The sequence below is a fragment of the Arvicanthis niloticus genome, chromosome 5 (assembly GCF_011762505.2).
Source record: "Arvicanthis niloticus isolate mArvNil1 chromosome 5, mArvNil1.pat.X, whole genome shotgun sequence".
In the NCBI taxonomy this organism is placed as follows: Eukaryota; Metazoa; Chordata; class Mammalia; order Rodentia; family Muridae; genus Arvicanthis; species Arvicanthis niloticus.
In genome coordinates, this window is record NC_047662.1 from 40832837 (window position 1) to 40852988 (window position 20152).

Sequence of the window (20152 nt, forward strand, 5' to 3'; positions counted from 1 at the left end):
CCTCCATGAGTGTTGATGGCTGCTGTGGGCATAAGGATTGTTTATATAATAATGTACATATTTTATGTGCCTCCTTCAAAAAAGGTCCTCCCTGTTAACATTAATGGCTCCTTGATAATCAGAGACAGCACAAACCTGGGAGGCAAAGATGTTGCTAATGTCTCAGGAAAATGGTAAATGCTGGGACCTTCAAAAGAGCCCTTAAAACTGTGGAAATGAACTCTGAGAACACGAGTTCAAAAATATAATTATTTCTCAAAAAATAAAGATACAATATGAATTATATGAGGGGCTTCACGAATCTAAAGGAACAAAAGCAGCTACACTGTGAGCCAACTTGTCAGAAAGACACTAAAGAAGAAGATGAGATTTAGGGAATAGTGATCAAAGAAGATCCTACCCAGCTAAGGGTTTTGTTGTTGTTGTTGGTTTTTGTTTATATTTACAAAAGAAGACAGATTCCTAAGTTCAGGGTCAGCCTGGGACTGAGCAAGGAAGGTTAGGCCCAGATCCGTAGAATGGTAATTTCAGGAAAGGGTCCCACCCAGCTAGCTTACTGCCTGTGCTTAACAGAGGCAGGCAGATCTCTGAATTCTTTTTCAATGTTAAAAGAAAATATATGCTTGCTGTCTCCTAAGAATTACAGGGCAGGGGTTATGAGATGCTGATTCACAGGATAATCAAAAGGAAACCTGGAGTAAATGACTGGATTGATACATAAAATAAAAGACTGGGTTTATGATCTGCAAGAGATGAGCTATCCAGAGAATTTTTTAGAATAGCAAGAGAAAGCTATTTACAGAAAGAGCTGTCTGGAGATCTCCAGAGAAAGCAGAACAGAGAAAAACCAGGCTGAAAACTATCTCAAGTAGAACATAGCCCACATGTTTGGACCCACAATTTTGCCACTCCCAGACGCTCCTTCCTTGAAACCTCTCTCCAAGCCAAGACTGGTCCTTGGCTTACACCCTCCCACAACTGGACTCTATAGAGGTATAAGCATATATTACCATCTGAAAAACATTCAAATATTTTAGATTGTAAAGCTGCTAAAAATCTACAAACAAAAGCACTGGCTTTATTGAAAGCGATAACAGTGATTTTCTTTAGAGGAAGCTCACTTGTCTTATGGACAAACTTTACCAGAAAATAACTCTAGGAATAGGCCACTTTGTCCACAGGCCCATTGGGCAATTACAGAAACAGCCAAGGAAAAGAGGCTGACTATGCCAAAATCAAGGACGTGATTATGAACTGAATTCCACTCCTGCTGTGGTGACGTTTTGATGAGCATTCACATGTGACACAATTATCTTCACACCCATTGTCTAGTCAAAAAAAATCTGTCCACATCTTTCCCTAATATCTTTCTCACCACTTTTCCAATCATGCTTTTTCCAAGTCCCTGACCATCTAGCCAAACCATTGGCTATAGTCCATCAATCAGTAAACAATCATTTATCTGATTATCTCTCCTTCCAAGCAAAATGTACAACCATGCATACTGCCTATAGTTCTGGCCAGTGGGAAATTTCCCTTCACCAGTGTCTTTTCAGAATGTCTGAGAAAGCAGGTTTAATGCTGCAGCTAGCAGTGCCTGTGGAGCATGCCCTTAAATTTTGGTTGGATTTATTTCTCATTCTCTGACACAAATATATGTTACCAACAAGTTCAAAGCAGTTGCTACCTCCTGCTTGCTTTGTCTAATCAGCTTAATGCCATTAATATAGTGAGCCAGAGAGACACTGTACAAAAGACAGATGATCAAGATCATTTTGGACTAAGTTATGATATAGGATTGAGAGTTAATATATCCTTGAGGTAAAACTGTAAAGCTATTCTGTTGGCCCTGCCAGCTGAAAGCAAATGATTTCTAGGGTTCTTATGGACAGATATCAAGAAACGGTATTTTCTAGATCAATACCTGCATGTACCAAAAGATGTGTTAAGTATACTCAAATAAAGACATTTGGTATAGCAGCTTCAATAAGAGTCATTACTTGATTTACTTTGAAATAGTCAACTGTCATTCTCTATGATCCATCTATCTTCTGCCCAGTCCAAATAGAAGAATTACAGATAGATATTGTAATAACCACCACTCCTGTATCTGTGAAGTCCTTGATGGTGGCACTAAATTCTGCAATTTCTCCAGGACTGCAATATTGGCTTGGGCTCCTTTTTTCCATGGTAGAGACAATTCCAATAACTTCCATTGGGCCTTTCCAAGCATAATGCCCTCAACTCCATAGGTCAGGAAACCAAAATGTGAATTCTGACAATTTCTACATATATCTACTCCCATTAAACATTCTAGAACTGGGGCAAAAAACATAGGATGACTTTGGGGACCCACTGGATCTACTGTAAGTCCAACTGCAAACAAACCACTAATTCCCCTGACATTCCAAAGCCCCTACTGTAACCGGAGGACTACCAATGCTTTTTGGAGTCTTTAGGAATCAGTATCAATTCAGAACCAGTATAACAAACTCCAGAAAGTCTAAGTATTTCTTCTTTCCCAGTATACACATGCCCTTGTAAAAAGCGGTAGGTACCTCTTGGGTCAAGACAGAAGTGCTAATAAAACTCTTTTTATCAAGGTACATTCTTAGCGTGACTTGCCTTACTTCAAGGGATGCTGGATCTGCTGCTGGCTTAAGTTTGAAAATTGGTTCACAAATCAAAGTTCTCTATCACTACAATCTAATGTAACCAACCTTTCATGTGTACCAGAAATTTTCTTCCCATACAATTCAAACAAAAACATAGAAGGTTTCTTACTTATTTCATTCCTAAAAACACCATGACGATTAGCCAGTACCAAAGATCCATACAAAGTATGTCACCCCAAAAATCACTTTGCCTGTACTGCCCATTATTAGGTAAAGTACTACACACCTAAGGGTTAGTACAGGCTCAAAGACAGTCTCTAGTAAGAATAAGTTACATCTTGAAGTCTCCACAGTATATTCTTTAGGCCTACATACCATAATCAATCCCAAAAATTCTCCTGTTACTGTATCAAGAAACCAAACTCATTCAAGAGATAAACAATGTTCTAATACACTTTTACTTACAAAATATAGTTTGATATCCTCTAGCTCAGACAAACAACAGGCATCAACCCCACCATGCTCAGCAAGTAACTATAGAGTATGATCATTCCATGGTTTCGAACCACTTGTGGTGCAAGACTAGGAATTTAGAGAAAAGTATCTATTTTATCTCCCTCCCTCCCTCCCTTCTTTCCTCCCTCCCTCCATTCCTGACACTATGCTTGCTCTGAGATAGAATCTTACTGGCAGGTCTGTGCTCAAGTGTTCAAGTAACAGGTTCTATATCAGCTACATGAAGCGCTGGGACAACAGGTATGTGCCACCAAACTCAATTTGTCCATTTATCTGGAAAAATTGTCCTCATTTGGAGAAATTTCTGAATGGCAAGTCTATTTTCCTCAAAAACTAAAGTCTCTAACAAATTGGGTAAAAAACAAATTATTTTACATGTATGTGCTTGGACATATTTTTGTTTCAAACCAACTCACAACACTTGGACAAGTCAGCTTTTTTTCATGTAGTCTCAATTTCTACAAAAGTTAAGGTCACGGGCTTTAAATAGATGATCTCTGGAGTTATTTTGCAGTCTCTGAAGTTAATTTTTTAACAAGTATGTACTTTTAAAAAATGCCAAAACTGGAGGCCTGTTAAGATTGCTCACCAGGTAAAGGTGCTTGGTACCAAGCTTGTGGACTTGAGTTCAATCCCTGGGAACCACATGGTGGAAGCAGATACGTGACTCCTACAAATCTGTCCTCTGACCACATGTTTACTACTATGACATGTGTGTGCACATGTAGACATATTCAAAACACACACACAAATGTAAACATGGTCAAAATAAAAATAACAGATTTTGAACACTTTCTATTTCACACACCGATTCTAATAGGTTTACATGTGTTAACTCATTTTTCATATTGGAAAACTAGGGTAGATATATAAAATAACTAGTCAAAGATCACAAGATGAATGAGTGGCAGCAGTGATTTAAATTCAAGTAGTTTGAACCTCAAAGTCATAACTATATAAACTAACTACAAACTATTAAATTGCATTCTCTGTGCAAAAACTTTCTTTTCTCAACAATGTACAATCCAAATACTAAAACAGCATGACCAGCTCTGTCCCTCAAGTAAGGAGAACAGAGAGAAACAATCGACAAAGGTTAACAGACTACCTCCACACAGTATTCAATCTCTTACTCAAGGTAACCCCCCTCAGCCATGAAATATGATCCCTGTATACTTAATCCCTAGTCTACATCATCACAATGAATAATATCCTCTTTTGCAGAAGCTATGTGTCAAACTGAAAAAGAAAGAAGGGTCAAAATATCAGTTAGAAAGGCCAGGTGTTATAAAGGAATGGCAACAGTATACATGTGACTTACCAGAAAGAGAGAGAGAGATCATTGAAGACTAGGCTTGAAATATGCAAGCAAAATGCACTTAAATGTATGAATCCCAAATGAGAAAAGATACAAAACAGAAATGTTGTTCTGTAAGAAATATTGTATCAAAATAAATGCTAAATTCGACAGAAAGAAAAAATCTAAATCTATAACCAAAGCAACTAAATTCAAAACATATTTTTTATGTAGAGGAGATTTGGTTCCTGGGAATGTCTGAAACAACACATCACTACTATTCTTTTTTTCCAATTGAGTGATGATTCTTATCTCTGTCACTAACGAAAAAAATATAAATAGAAAACCAACTTTCGAGACTATCCTTTTGTTCCCAAACATATAAAACTACTTTATTTTTTTTTTTCAAAAAAAAGTTGTATTTTTTTTTCTTAATGGAAAAGCATATTCTAGCATGACATTAATCAAAAAGCTAAAAGACCTAGAAGTCTCACACACCTTTAATGTCTAGACACAGAGCCAGGAGGATCTCTGTGAGTTCAAGGTCAACCTGATCAACATAGCAAGTTCCAGAACAGAAACATGGAAAAACCCAGTGGAAGACATGGAGGTTGTTTGTTTCAGCTTAGTAAGATGTAACTAATATCAGAATTGACAATGGCTATAATTGTTAGGTAACTATTTTCCCATCTGTAAGCAGACCAAACAGGGCAAAGTTTGTTTAATAAAATGATTAATAAAATAATAAAATAACATAATAGAAGAAAATAATGAAGAATTTTACAATTACTAGAAGAGCATGGTGGTTCACCCTTGTCATCTTATCTTAGCACTTGGAAGACTAGGATAGGAGAATTGGCATGAATTTAAGATCAGTATGGGCTACAGAGTTCCAAGGCATCCTGGACTAGGCGTGAGTAGCCTTCTTTAAGAACAAAAACAAAAGAACAAACAAACAAACAAAACCCAGCACTTAGGAGGTAGAGGTGAACAGATCTTTGTGAGTTCCAAGATAGCCAGAGCTATATAGTGAAACCCTGCCAAGGGGAGGTGTGGGGAGACCTAAAAGAGTAAGATTTGAACATTTCATCTCATTGCACCTCTTTGTTATAAAAAGCACTGGGGGAAATCTATTTTGGTTATTTTTTTTTTAACTCACGGTATTTCTGCACATACTCTTGGCTCCAGCCAGCCAAAACAGCAAAAATACTACTCTGCTACTACTTTAACTGTAACATACAATGCGAACAGGGTAATTTTTTTCCTGTTTTTTTTTTTTCTTTTGAAGACAACGAGTTCTTCTATGTAGCCCTGGCTTCCTAGATTTTACTCTGTAAACCAGGCTGGTGTCAAACTTAGAGATATACCTGCCTCTACCTCCCATGTCATGCACCACCACTGCCTGGCTCAGGTTGAACACTTTTTATAAAATATTCCAAATTCTACATTCACTAAGCAGAACTAAACTTAAAGGTAAATCATTGAACTAGGTATGGTGACCCACATTTACAAACCCAGAACTATGGAGACTGAGAGAGAATAACCTTGAGTTTGACTCTGGCTTCAGCTACACAGGGAGACCAGTCCTGCAAGATGCTAGTATTCCTCCATTCAAATAATTTTGGTGATACACTTGCTAAGGAAAACAAGATGGTAGGTCCTCAAGAAGACTAAAACTTCATTTTCAATTTAGGATTATCATGTGATCCAGCAATTTTACCCTTAGGTATAAACCCAATACACTGAAGAAGTAAGGAACTCTAGCAGTATTTTAAACCACTGTTACAGCAGCATAGCCACAAGTTATGAGCATCCTAAAGTATCACAGAAAATGAATGAGTAAGCAAAACATGGCAATTCCAAATATGAAAGAACACTATTTAGCTATTAAAAGGAATAAAATTCTGACACATGCCTCATCTCAAGATGAACCCTGAGCCCATATACACTAAGTGAAATAAACCAATCACAAAAGAACAAATAGGTAAAATTCCTATAAAATAAAGTACCTAGAAGAGTCAAATTCATATAGACAGAAAACAGAAGGTTGGTTGTCAGGAGGCAGAAAGAGAAAGAACTGAGGAGCTATTATTTAAAGCACCCAGAATTAAAGTTTTACAAGACGAAAAGAGCAGTGGAGATGAATGATGTTGATGTTTGCACAGCACAATGAATACTTAATATCACTGAAGTACACACTTCAAAGTGGCTAATAGGGAAAATTCTATTATATATTTTCCATGATTAAACTTTTTAGTTGAAAAGACTGTTCTGCATGTTTCACTGCGGGGGATCAAACTAGGCCCTCACTCATGCTATCTAAGCACTCTGGAAGGGGTGGGAATTTGAAGGCAATTTGTTTTGCACTAAGTTCACCGATCCACAGACCCAATCCTCTCCTCTTAGGTGTGACCTATAATCTTCTTCCCACTACTTAGCACCATGTCACTGACTTCAAAAGAAGCATTCATTCTCTCTTGAAGTGAAATGATCGAGAATCCCTTCCCAAAAACTTTTCATATTTAGACATTATACTTACTATAACCTGGCTATCTAACAAAGATCAAACTCTGATTTTTTTTTCTCCTAATAGCAAATGGTGGAGTTTCAGAAAGGCTTTTTCCCTCGAGCTTGTTAAAAATAACTGCTTTCTTCATGTTATATAATTGGATAAATAAATGCAAATACTAGAAAATAAAATACTCAAACGCATGTAAAGGTTTTAACTGAGTGGTTTTTTGTAGTACTTTTGTTTGGTTATGTTTTTTGTTTTTTGGGTTTTTTTCAAGGATTTTTTCCTGTCAGTCATAGAACCTGCTCCGTGGACCAGGATGGCCTTGAACTTATAGAGATCAACCACCGGGCGGTGGTGGCGCACGCCTTTAATCCCGGCGCTTGGGAGGCAGAGGCAGGCGGATTTCTGAGTTCGAGGCTAGCCTGGTCTACAGAGTGAGTTCCAGGACAGCCAGAGCTACACATAGAAACCCTGTCTCGAAAAACCAAAAAAAAAAAAAAAAAAAAAAAAAGAGAGAGATCAACCTACAGAGACCTCCCAGAACTGGGATTAAGGTGTGCTCCCACCAACTAGCTTACTGAGGGTTTTCCCCCCAAATCTTCAATAAACTTTACATAACTTAATGACTTCATAATATTCTACCAGAACCTTTAAATTTTTTCAGTTAGACATAAAAACAATGGGTTTCATTTTGACAATTTCATAAATAATCAGCATTGTACTTTGCCCACATTGCCTCCTCAAAAAAACATTTGTCCCTCCTTCCCTTCTCTCACTAATGGTCCCTTTCCACCACACAAATAATCTTTCTTTCTTGTCATAGTATGTGTGTGTATATAAATAAACACATATGCCTATAGATTCTGCATATTAGAGAAAACAGACAATATTTGTGTTTCTGAGTCTGTCTATTTTGCCAACATAAATATCTGCAAATGAGTTAACTTCATTTTTTTTTTTAATTTTATTTTTCTCTACATAGCCTGGGCTGACCTGGAACTCAAGACCAGGCTGGCCTTGAACTCAAGAGATCCCCCTGCCTCTAGCTCCCTCCCAAGTGCTGGGAGTAAAAGTGTGTATCACTACAACTGGTCTCATTCTTATTTTTTTTTAATTCATTCTTTTTAAAGGAAAATGAAGCTCCATTGTATTCACATTTTCCTTACTTTTCATACACTAGTAGACATGTAGCTTGATTCCATATTTTGGCTATTATAAACACTAAAACTAAACAAGTATATGTAAACATTCTTAAATTTTAATTCAAAATGGTGTACTTTTGCAAGGTGATGGTGGTACGCACTTTTAGTCCCAGCATTGAGAAGGCAGAAGTAGGCGATCTTTATGAGTTCAGAGCCAGCCTGCCCTACAGATCCAATTCGAGGACAGCCAGGGGTACACAGAGAAACCCTGTCTTGTAGGAGGTTGGTCTGGTTCTGCTTGTATTCAAATTCTAAATTCTGTACCCCAAGATCTAGTTGTTCCAAGGCAGCAGATCCTCATGTATATCAGCTTCTGTTGTGTAAACCTTGTCTCCCAAGTTATCCATGATTGGTTAATAAAGATGCCTACAGCCTTGGCTGGGCAGAAGAGAAGGGGTGGAGCAAGGTTTCTAGGCTTGGGAGGGTCTCAGGCAGGAACCATGAGGAGAGAAGGAAGGAGGGAGAGGGCATGGGGTAGGTGGCACATGGCCCTGAGGGCTGGCCCGATGGAGTAGGAGTAGCCCAGGCTGAACATGGCAAGTGCTATCTCGGGGTTACTGATAGCAAAGTAGGCAAAACAGCCTCTATGGGTGGACATCTGCCCAGCTCTGGTGCTCTTAAGTTTATTATAAATATAAAGGTTTTGTGTCATTTATTTGAGAACTAAATAATATGAGGTTGTAGAAATCCCTATATACTATTTACCACAACACTGTCTCAAAAAAAAAAAAAAATTGTGTCCTTTCTAAGAGCATGCTAAGCTCTCATATCATTATTGATTCTCACAAGCACATAAAATAACTTTACTATATTCATTTTTGGGAAGTTATCCAACTAAACAAGTAATACCCAAGAATCTACATGTCATGTCTTATGTTTTTGTGTATATGTATATGTGCACACATGCATTTTTGTGTATGAATGTGGTACTACATATCAAATCCAGGGCCTTTCATATGCTAAACTAGGCAGTGCTCTACCACAGAGCTACATTTCCCACAGCTGCATGCCAGGACTTATGGTATATTCTTTACAATAGGTTTCTTGATTTTCTTCTAATACATAAATTGCTTATTTTTAAGTTAATACCAAAAAGCCTACAATAAAGAAGACTACAATGACCAATTTAAAGAAAGACCAAACAAAATGATGTGGTATTTTAATTGGTAAGCGGTTCCTAAACACACAAAAGACTAATGTGTTTAAAGTACAGAGATTCGATCCTCTAAATATTTTTTTTATATGAAGGCTGTTCACACCAAATGCAATTAGAAAATGCTTTCCAGTTATAAACAGTATGCACAGTACGTCACTGGCCTATAAGAGCATTCCAATACCATTCTAATAAGAGAAATCTTTTGCTGGAAATGTAGACCACTGGTAGAGCTCTTGCCCAACATGCACAGGGTCCTGGGTACAATCTCTAGCTACTGCAAAAGGAAAACATTTTCAAAGGTGAAAGAAAGAATGGAAAAAAAATTTATTGGAATTCAATAATGTAATAAAAATAATCATTTTGATTTCCAAACCAAAGTCTTGATGTGCTTCAAAAATATTTCTCTGCCTCTAATATTAATAGTGAGTCAAGTATTTTGGCATACACTCCTATAATCCCAACACTGAAGAAACAATTAAAGCTGACCTGAACTATATATATCTTGAAACTCTGCCTCAAAAAAAAAAAAAAAATTAACAAGCATAGTGACTGACTGAAAGAAGACAGAAATCAAGTACAAGTTATTAGAGTTTTTTAAAGCTTACAAAATTAAAACACATTAGGGCTAGGGTAAATTACACCATTTGTTGTTGTCCAGGCTTTCTCATCAAAACACAAACTGAGTAAAAACTACATCTAGGAAGTGGACATGGTGAATCGCACTTGTAATCCCAGTACTATGAGAAGCTGAGGTGGAAAGATTATATTAAATTAGATGCCACCCTGGTCTGCATAGGGAGACACTGTCTAAGATAAAGAACTCAGGCTATTCTAAAACCTACAAAATGCCATGGCCAACTTTTCTTTTTAAAACCATTCCTTTCTCAGTTTGTAGGTTGCAGTATAATCAAAACGTAGATATAAGCATATTCCTAGTGTACCAGATAACTACTAGAAAAGAAAACAGAGCAAATTCTTAGAAAATGGTCATTAGAACACTAAGTAGAAATGTAGTAATGCCTCCAGAGACTGTGAAGTAATGTCGATGTTGGAGAAAAAGTCTGCCTATATTTGACAAATATAATTCCAAACAATGTGTGTATGGCACTAAAATGTGTTCTTCAGTAAATATCAAAAGGCAAAGAAAATATTTGCAGGATAGTGTTTATAACTGCAAATCTTTCCAGATGCACACAGCTCTACTTTCAAAGGGCCTCCCTAAGATACTTACATGCCAGGGTCACTACAGGAGGGTTCAGTAAGGGAATGATCTTTACTTTCAATTAATTAATTCAAGGACACCACCAAACAATTGAAGTCTGTAAGGGAAGGGAATCTGCAAATGTGAACGGGTTATTAAGTTTGTGAATTCACTGCAGAGATACATCAGAGCATACTGCCTCTCTGCCTCCTTATTTTCTACCCTCCAAAGATTGCAACAAGGCCTCCTGAGTCTCAACTGTCTACTGCTCTTTGAAAAGGACCACAAAGCCCGACTAGTCTCATCACCTCCTCATCACTCTACCTTTTCACTCTCCCCTTCATACAATACACCACACCCATAGCAACACACTCTCCACACATCACAGTTCCCTCATGGAATAACCCAAACACCCCACAATTAACCCATATTCTACACATTCCTCATGAGACTGAGAAAGAGCCCACATACACAGTAACCCCCCAAATCATTATATTCCCAAACGTAAAAATATCATTCAACACACACACACACGGGGGGGGGGGGAGAGAGAGAGGGAGAGGGAGAGAGAGGGAGAGAGAGGGAGAGAGAGAGAGAGAGAGAGAGAGAGAGAGAGAGAGAGGGAGAGAGCGAGAGAGCATATGAAGTACATGTTCCTCAAGGTTCACAATATACACACATCCTGAGCCACGTAGAGTAGAAAAGCACACACTACAACCACTGCGGTGCTCAAGCAAACGCAGGGAAGAGGCCACCGCGCTAACCACCCCGAGGCGCCAAGTTGGAGGTGGGAAGCGAGCAGAGCCAGACACTTCACCTGAAAATCCGCAAGGATCATCTCCCGGTCCATGTTGGACGCCATGGCGGCCGCCGAGCTCCGCGGCTCCGGGAACGAAGCGCGCACCTGGGAGCGAGACGGCGCCTCCTGCGGCCGAAGCTGCGGCCGCCGCCGGGTGGCGAGGGGCTGGCGGGCGAGCCGGCGGGAGGGCCGGCGGGCCGGCAGGCGGGGCAGCGCGGGAGACTAGGTGCTCATGCACTCGGTAACCTTCAGCCGCCCTGAGCCCGCCTGCGCCCCGCGGAGCCCTCGCCGCAGCTGCCGGGACGGGGAGGCTGGTCTCGATGCCGGGCCGGTCTTTCCGTCGCCGCCTGGGAGGAGGACAGGTTGCGACAGCGCGCGCCCGGCTCCTTTCAGCCACGGCAAACCTGACGGGGGCGGGGAAAGCGAGAGAACGAGCAGGCGGGCCAACGCCACAGCCGCCTCCGCCTCCTCCGCTTCCTCCCCGGCCGCCGCCTCCGCCCCTGGTTGGCCGGCGCCTGGGCTGTCGCACATTTTGCCTGTCATCGAGGTCGCAAAGCGGCGCTTTGCGGCTGTCACGTGACTGCCGGCCTGTCAAGCGCTTGGCGCTCGGTTTGCGGGCGGGGTCGCTGACCCGTGTAGCAGGGACACCGATGTTCGTCCCCCGGAGCCTGAGCACCCGCAACAGGTTATTCCGGTTTGGGTTGAAGCCTAGGCCTCGAGGTGCCGCCTCCCCCTGGCCGCGGCCGGAATGTGATTCGGCGCCTCACGTGCTTAGTCACACGCAAAACACAACCAGCCTCAGCCCAGCTCAGCACACAAAAACATAAACCGCCTGGCCAGCAGAATTCCTAACATGTAGGTTTCCTCTCACCAAACTACCTCCTCGTGGACGATCTCTCACTCTCAACCTCACGGTAAAAAGCCGTTTACATACTGCCACTCCCAATCTGAAACCTTTTTTTCTGAGTCTGCAATCTCAGGCACAAACACTGAGGTATCCAGGAGACCATGTGTCTGTGGAACATAGAAACTCAAAGGGTGAAGATCCAGACCTCAAAAGGATACTGAACATTTTTAAGTTGACATTTAAGGAAAAAATATTTCTACTGCTATAATATCTACATTTTTAGAGTATTACATGCAGCAAACTTGAATACACTATTTCATATATCTTATTTAAAATACTTTCATAAGTAACGGGATGTTACACTACTCAATTTCTGAAGTTTTCGACTTATGGTCAGAATTAGCAACCTTTGTACCTAAAACATCCAAAACCTATGAATTATATGAAAATTTGTAATTGCCATCTAGGCCAAAAGAAGGGTGACAATATATTCAATTTTGACAGAAAAACAGTAGAAACTTACAGACTTTTAAAGAACGCATCCATGCCCTGGAAGGTATGTTAAACTCTGGAAATGTTTAATAATAATAATAATAATAGGAACTGATGAAATCACCATAAAGAATCAATGCCTAAGCTTTTTAAGCTAGGAGTGTAGCTATTATATATATATATATAGATAGAGAGAGAGAGAGAGAGAGAGAGAGAGAGAGAGAGAGAGAGACTGAATCAAATATTCAGTTCCTTGAATGCAAAGAAGCATGCTATTTATGTTAAGATCTTGATTTGCTGGAGATGAAACTCAATAGTAGATAGAGCACTTGCCTTGGCATGCACAAGGCTCTTAGTTAGATGCCCAAAACTACCAGGTGGAAAAATGGATTCCATAGTTCTCTTACTAAAAGGAATCTGGCATATAATTCTGTGATAACTTGTATGGTTTTTTTTTTTTTAATTTTTTTAGATTTATTTGTTTTATTTTGAGTGTTTTGCCTGTGTGTCGTATATGTACCATATGGTGCCTGGTACCACTGGAGGCTAGCAAGGGGCGTCTGAATCCCTGGATTATGTATGGTTATAAGACACCCTGTAGATGCTGGGAATAGAACCCTGGTCCTCTTCAATAGCAACAAGTACTCTAAATCACTGAACCTCCTGTCCTATATAGTGAACCTATTTGAATGTGCAGGATCACCTAAGTAAAAAATAGAACCTCCCTGTGTCTGATGTGCTGATTCATGTCTTACCTAGGGTTGCAGAGGTAGGCAAAGCATAGAGAGTTCCAGGCCAGACTGGGCTACGTAGTGATACCATTAAAAAATAAAAAATAAATAAATAAAACTACCTTTGTAGTCTTTTTCCTTGCTATACCTAAAGGGAGAGATTCTGAGATTCTGAAATTGTTATAAATAGGAGTCATGAGGTGAAACCCAATGTCAACAATTAAAATGAGATAATCCAATAACCCCATTAGTATGGCCCCTCAGAACAAAGCAGGTGTTCAGAGTCACATATGGCCAGTGTTAGTGCAACCCTGCATAATTGACATGTGACTACCTAAGAACTCATCAAACACTATGTACATTCCTCTCTCGCTTCTCTCAATCTGAAAATTAAAATAATGCCATAATGTAGTAGTAAGATAGGAAGCATGACCCGTATATTCAAACATAAGAGGTTTCAGAACTATTTTCCCAAAGAATTAGCTGGATGAGTCGTTCGAATATTACTAACTTCAACTCCTAACAAGATCATTTCAGAAGGTAAGTGAGAAACTTCAAATCTTTGTATAAAATTAGCATACATTTCATAGCATTTCTGTGTTTGAGACCTAACTTTGCCCCTTTCCACCCTATCTGTGAATCTTTAATCTCTGACTCAAAACTAAGAAAACTTGGCGATTTTGAACAGTGAGTGACACATTGCATGGGAAAGCTCCCCATAAGCCTTAAAGCTTCCTAATGCCTTACCTGTTACTCAGTATGCTAACCCCTACATGTTATTTCAAGGCCTCCCCTTGCATTAAGCTTAAACCAACAAGAATGCCTGCCCTTCCCCCCCCCCCCCCCAACCATGCCTTTAGTACTTTAACAAACACAGTTCTGGCAAATTCTATGAATTTTTTTCTGTAATTTCATCAACAAATGGTTTATCTCCTTCCACAGGTTGAAAGTTTCTTGATGGTTATAAACCATTTTCATCCAGTATTTTCTTAATATTCATCAGGGTATGTCCATAACAAAATCTTGGGTTCACACTAATGATTTGAATTTTTATTATGTCTCTAGCTAGGCATGGTGGTACACACCTTAATTCTAGCATTTGAGAATCAGAAACATACGGATCTCTGTGAGTTCAAGGTCAGCCTGATCTACAAAATGAGTTCTGGGACAACCAGGTCTGTTACATAGAGAAAACTTGTTTTTGAAAAACTGAAGGAGGGGGCTGGAGAGATGGCTCAGGGGTTAAGAGCACTGACTGATCTTCAAGAGGTCCTGAGTTCAATTCCCAGCAACCTCATGGAGGCTCACAACCATCTGTAACAGGATCCGATGCTCTCTTCTGGTGTATCTGATGACAGCTACCATGTACTCACATACATAAAATAAGTAAATAAATAAACCTTAAATTAAAAGAAAAAGAAAAACTGAAGGAAAAGAAAGGAAAGAAAAGAAAAGAAAAGGAAAGGAAAGAAAAGAAAGAAAATTTACAGAATGAAAGGCAGAGTTGTTTTGTTTTTAGGATTTTTGTCCAGGGTCATGAAATAAAGTCAAAGGCCTAGGAGTCAAGTCTAGGTCAAAACTGATGCTCTTCCCACTTTCCCTGCTGATTCCCTACAGTACCACTTTCCTTGCTGCCAAGTTTATAAAATAAATGAAAAGATTGTTTCTGACATATGGTCTAACTATTATGGTTGAATAACCAGCATCCAGAATAAATATCTACTACAGAAAAATTGAAGGGAAAACAATATGTTTTTTATTTTTCTAAAATTCCATTTTGAGAAAATTTCACTGCAGTGGCACAAATCAAGAAAACAAATTCTTTTTTTATAAGTACATGAAATAATTTTAATCTCATTTTTAGACTGTGCCCTAATTTAAATACAATCTTTTAAAATCTTCATGTAATTTCTTTTTTCCTAAAACTTTTTTAAATGTTTGCATTTCATTTCTCAAGTATCAATAATTTATTTGTGCTATTATTAGTATTTATTTTATTATTTTTTAATTGTGTGGACATCAGTGTAGGTACACAGAGAGGCCAGAGGCACCCATGGAGCTGGAGTTACAGGTTGTTGTTAGCAACCTGACACAGTTCCTGAGAATCAAACTCGGGTCCTTGGCTAGAGCAGTGTGAGCTCTTGACCACTGAGCCATCTCTCCAGCCCCTATTTAACTAAATTTTCACTTCAATTTATTTTGGATTTGTAGACTCCAGTGACAAGCCTAGATCCTGATAATTTTGAAAGAGTCAAGAACTTTATAAACTATCCCTCACCTGGGGGTTGCCTAATGTTTCCTTACATTTACATTGAGGTTGCACTAGGCACTGAAGCACATTCATTAATCCCAGCACTTGGGAAGATAGAAAGTTCAAGGGGAGACTTTACTTCAGGGTGGGAAAAGGAGATTACACTGAGTTTGTGGATCTTGAGTAATACTTCTCATTATGTGATATTGGAGTCTTCACGTTATCAAATTACTTACTGTGGTAATTTTGATCTTCTGACTGAAAAAACCAAAGTTGTGTTTTTTTGGGTTTTGTTGTTGTTGTTTGTGGTTGTTGGGTTGGGATTTGTTGTTGCTAATTGTTGTTTTGAGGCAGGGTGTATGGCTAGTCTTGGTTGTCAACTTGACTATATCTGGAATGAACCACAATCCAGAAATGGATGGCACACTTGTGATCCAGATATTGAGGTTAGAAAATACAAGCTTTTGATCTAGATCTTGAGGCTCAAGACACAGGACTTTAATCTAGATCTTGAGGCACACTTTTAATCTGGGCCATACCTTCTGCTGGAGGTCTACATAAGGACTGTGGTGATTTGAATATGCTTGGCATAGGGAGTGGTACCATTAAGAGGTGTGGCCTTGTTGGAGTAGGTGTGGCCCATCACTGTGAGGGTGGGCTTTGAGAGACCTTCCTCCTAACTGCCTGAAAGCCAGTCTTCTAGCAGCCTTCAGATCAAGATGTAACTTCTTAGCTCCTCTTCTGCCTTGGTGATAATGGACTGAACCTCTGAACTTGTAAGCCAGCCCCAATTAAATGTCCTTGTATAAGAGTTGCCTTGGTCATAGTGTCTCTTCACAGCAATGGAAAATCTAATAAAGACAAGAACAGTGGGAAAAGGGAGGTTTTCTTCTTGGCCTGGTTGCACTTACTTGCCAGCTCATCCATTGGAGCCTCCTTCTTCAGGATTCCAGCCTATACAGAGACCAGCTGAAACACCCAGCCTTGTGGGACTGAGCAACTACTAGATTCTTGGACTGCTCATTCACAGCTGGCCATTGTTGGGTTAGCTGGACAGCAGCCTGTAAGTCATCCAATAAGTTATCTTTATACATACATACATACACACATACACACACATACATGCATATACATATATACATATGTGTGTATATATGTATATGTATTATATAGAGAGAGGGGGAAAGGGAGAGGGAGGGAGGAAGATAGAGATGCATTTCATAAGTTCTGTAACTCTAGAGAACCCTGACTAATACACAGAGTTTCTTTGTGTACCCTGGCTTGGCTGTCCTGGAACACACTCTGTAGACCAGGCTGGCCTCAAACTGTGCATCTCTGCCTCCTGAGTGCTAGGATTAAAGGCTTACATCACCACTGTCTGGCTGATAACCAAAGTTTTTTAAACAATATTTTTTGCTTATTAACTCATGAGACTAATATTATTACCAAGTTAAATTCCTGTTTTAATAATCAAACAAGTAGTTTATCCAATGATTTAAAGAGTCCGGTGGGTAATCCTGGACTCCAAGCCCAAGTTATAAATTCAAGTCCTATATTTGTTGCGTTTAAATCATAATTTCAAATTTCCTTCATCAAAAATGAGAATATTTACTTCATAAAATTTAAATATGTGTATTATATTTAATAACTGCAAAACACTGTAAGCATCACTAATTAATATAATTTAAGCTTTCAAGTTGTTTACTAGCATTTTCTTTTCTTTTCAAAACAGGATTTTCTAAGAAGTGCTACAAGTACCCTTTGAAAAAGCCTGTTGGGTCTGAGAAATAAAATACCAAAGCCACAAGTATAAGTAATTTTAAAAAGATCCCCTAGGGGGCCACCTCTGTTATCTATAAATTCAACAAAGAGGAAGACTTTAAAGTCAAGTTAGTCAAAGCTAATCGTGTAGGAACTCTTCACTGACTGGAGTCCACATGGGAAAAACATGAAATAATTTGAGTAAACCATATGCTTGCTGTAAGTCCTTTAAAATGATTATGAGCTACTAAAGGTTCCCATGGTTCTTGGTACTTAGTATCTAACCATGCAAGATGCCTTTGAGCATTTGAGGGAAATATCATAATTATGTTAAAAGAAAAAAACTGTTAATTTCAATATAATACAAGTGTAACGTTATAAAATATAAGGTTATTAGCCAGGAGTGGTGGTACATGCTTTTAGTCCCAGCACTTGGGAGGCTGAGGCAGGTGTATCTCTTGTGAGTTCAAGTCCAGCCTGGTCTACAGAGTGAGTTCCAGGACAATAAATGCTTATCAAGAACAAATGCTCTAAAATCTACCTTCACAAAGGACTCTCACAAAGTAAGCACATGCCTAAAACCCCAAAACTATAAATAAAAAAAAATTCCCTAAGAAACAGTATTTTGGGCTGTAGAATGGCTTTGCAGTTAAAAGCACTTGCAGCTTTTGCAAAGAACCAGAGTTTAGTTCCCAGCATCACCCAAGTAAGACAGTTCACAATGTATCAGGGGATCCAGTGCCCTCTTCTGGCCTTTTTGAGTGTATACACACACACACACACTTTTAAATTTATTTTTTACTTTTTTTTTTTTTTTTTTTTTTTTTTTTTTTTTTTTTTTTTTTTTTTTTTTTTTTTTTTTTTTTGGTTTTTCAAGACAGGGTTTCTTTGTGTAACCTTGGCTGTCCTAGAACTAGCTCTGTTACCTCTGTAGGCCTTGAACTCACAGAGAGCCACCTGCTTCTGCCTCCCAAGTGCTGGGATTAAAGGTAGGTACACTAGCACCTGGCCAAATAAGTTTTTAAAATGGATTTAAGAAATTAGTGTTTTAACAAGAGTTGAAGTTATAGGAAGAATAGAATCTTACTGAACAGCTTTTAGTGTGTTTGTGAATGTATGTGTGTGTGTGTATTTTAAGACAGGACCTCTCCCTGTAGCTCTGGCTGTCCTGGAATTTAATCTATAGACCAGGCTGGCTTTGAGCTCAGAGATTCACCTGCCCTGGCCTCTCAAGTGCTGGGATGAAAAGCATGCACCACCACACCCAGCTGCTTTTACTCTTATTTTCAGGCTCTGTGTTTTTTTAAGTTTTTTACATATTACTTGTGGGTGATTGGACATTAAAATCTTCAGTACTTAGGACTCCCCAAAACTCTTAATATAAGGTAGAATGGTGCATACTTGTAATCCAGCCATACCAGGCTGATGCAAGGTTATAAGTACTAAGCCAGCCTGCGGTACATAAGGAGCTGTAGACTAGCCTGAGCAAAACCACACTAAACATTGAGTTTTCTCTACTTAGTTATTCAGCAAAGATATTTTATTTGATGAAAGTCATAACACATGTATACCCATTTTTATACAGTATGCACACAATATTATTCTTCCTTGTTACCATATTTTCTCCAAGCAAAACACCACTAAATCTAGAAAGCAGCATTTGTAAATCTGGATTAGTGCCAGTTATCACGTTAACAGTGCCAACATCCTATCTCAGCTTCCAGATAACTAAAACCTCAGAGTTCCCATAATGATCAGAAATACAGTGTACACGGAATCCTAAATATTCTGCTAAAATGTTTTTAAAGACGTCCATCCCCTTTGTTACCTGATTCACAACAGTCAGCTTTAGTTACCTCAAAAATAGCTCTGATCTTTTCCTTAACAATTTAAAGAAACACTGCCAAATTCTTGTAGTTCCAGTTTTCCCCAACAGCCAACCTGATGTTAGATGACTATCTAGATGTCTCTGGCTTGTTTGAATACTTTCACTTTACTCCAAGGAACTGGGTTCAGATGTTTCTTGAGGATATATGTGCAGTGGCGGGTTCTAGTTAGACCAGTATCTTGTCGTGGGGGTGCTTGGTTTCATTTTGACCATCATGCAACCATGCTGGTATTTTTTTTTTTTAAGCATAAAAGTATAGAAGGCAATAATCTCGTATGGCTAAAAGAGGACTTCAAAGTACAGAAAATTGATACTGAATGTGAAATGAATAATATGGGTACAATTGGTCCTTTTACACTTAAACCACCATCCCCACCTCCACCTAAAAACCAAGCCTCCGTGTAGTGAGTGAAAGAAATCCCCCCCCCAATAAAGACAGCCTTTAAAAAAAAAACATTTCTAACTAACTGTAAGCTTTAAAGTTAATTGCATTTCTCCCTTTCCCTCAAGAATAGAAGTTCACATATTCTAGACCCTGGAACTTTAAGGCTTCGAAGTTCATCAGGATTTCTTGTGACACGCTTTCAGTTCTCATAAAACCCGGTCTACAAGACTTCGCTGGCATGTAGTGCTGTCAGTTGGGTCGCCTCTGCAGCCCTGGCAAAGACCTGACAGGTGCCAAGGCCTATGGCAGAGCAAAGGAGTCCAGCCAGAGCGCGCTCCGGGAGGAGGCAGCAGCCCCGGGCCAGGCCACTCGAACTCCGCGAGCCTGATCCGGGAGCGCCACGGAAGGTGGAGCCGCCCCGCTCCAGCTGAGGAGCCGGCGGCAGCGCCAGCGCGCTCCCTTACTCGCCAGCAGCAGGGCCGCCGAGCCTCTAGGG

General features: G+C 39.4%; 1 protein-coding gene across 1 annotated transcript in view; it reads right to left on the reverse strand.

Annotated features, from left to right (window-relative positions):
* Positions 1–11803, reverse strand: part of Faf1 (Fas associated factor 1) — a 294340-nt gene extending 282537 nt beyond the window's left edge. The window contains exon 1 of the mRNA XM_076935184.1: positions 11320–11803. Within this exon, the coding sequence (XP_076791299.1) occupies positions 11320–11364 (45 nt within the window). The 5' untranslated portion in view covers positions 11365–11803. The remainder of the gene's footprint in view (positions 1–11319) is intronic.
* Positions 11804–20152: the final 8349 nt, after the last annotated feature.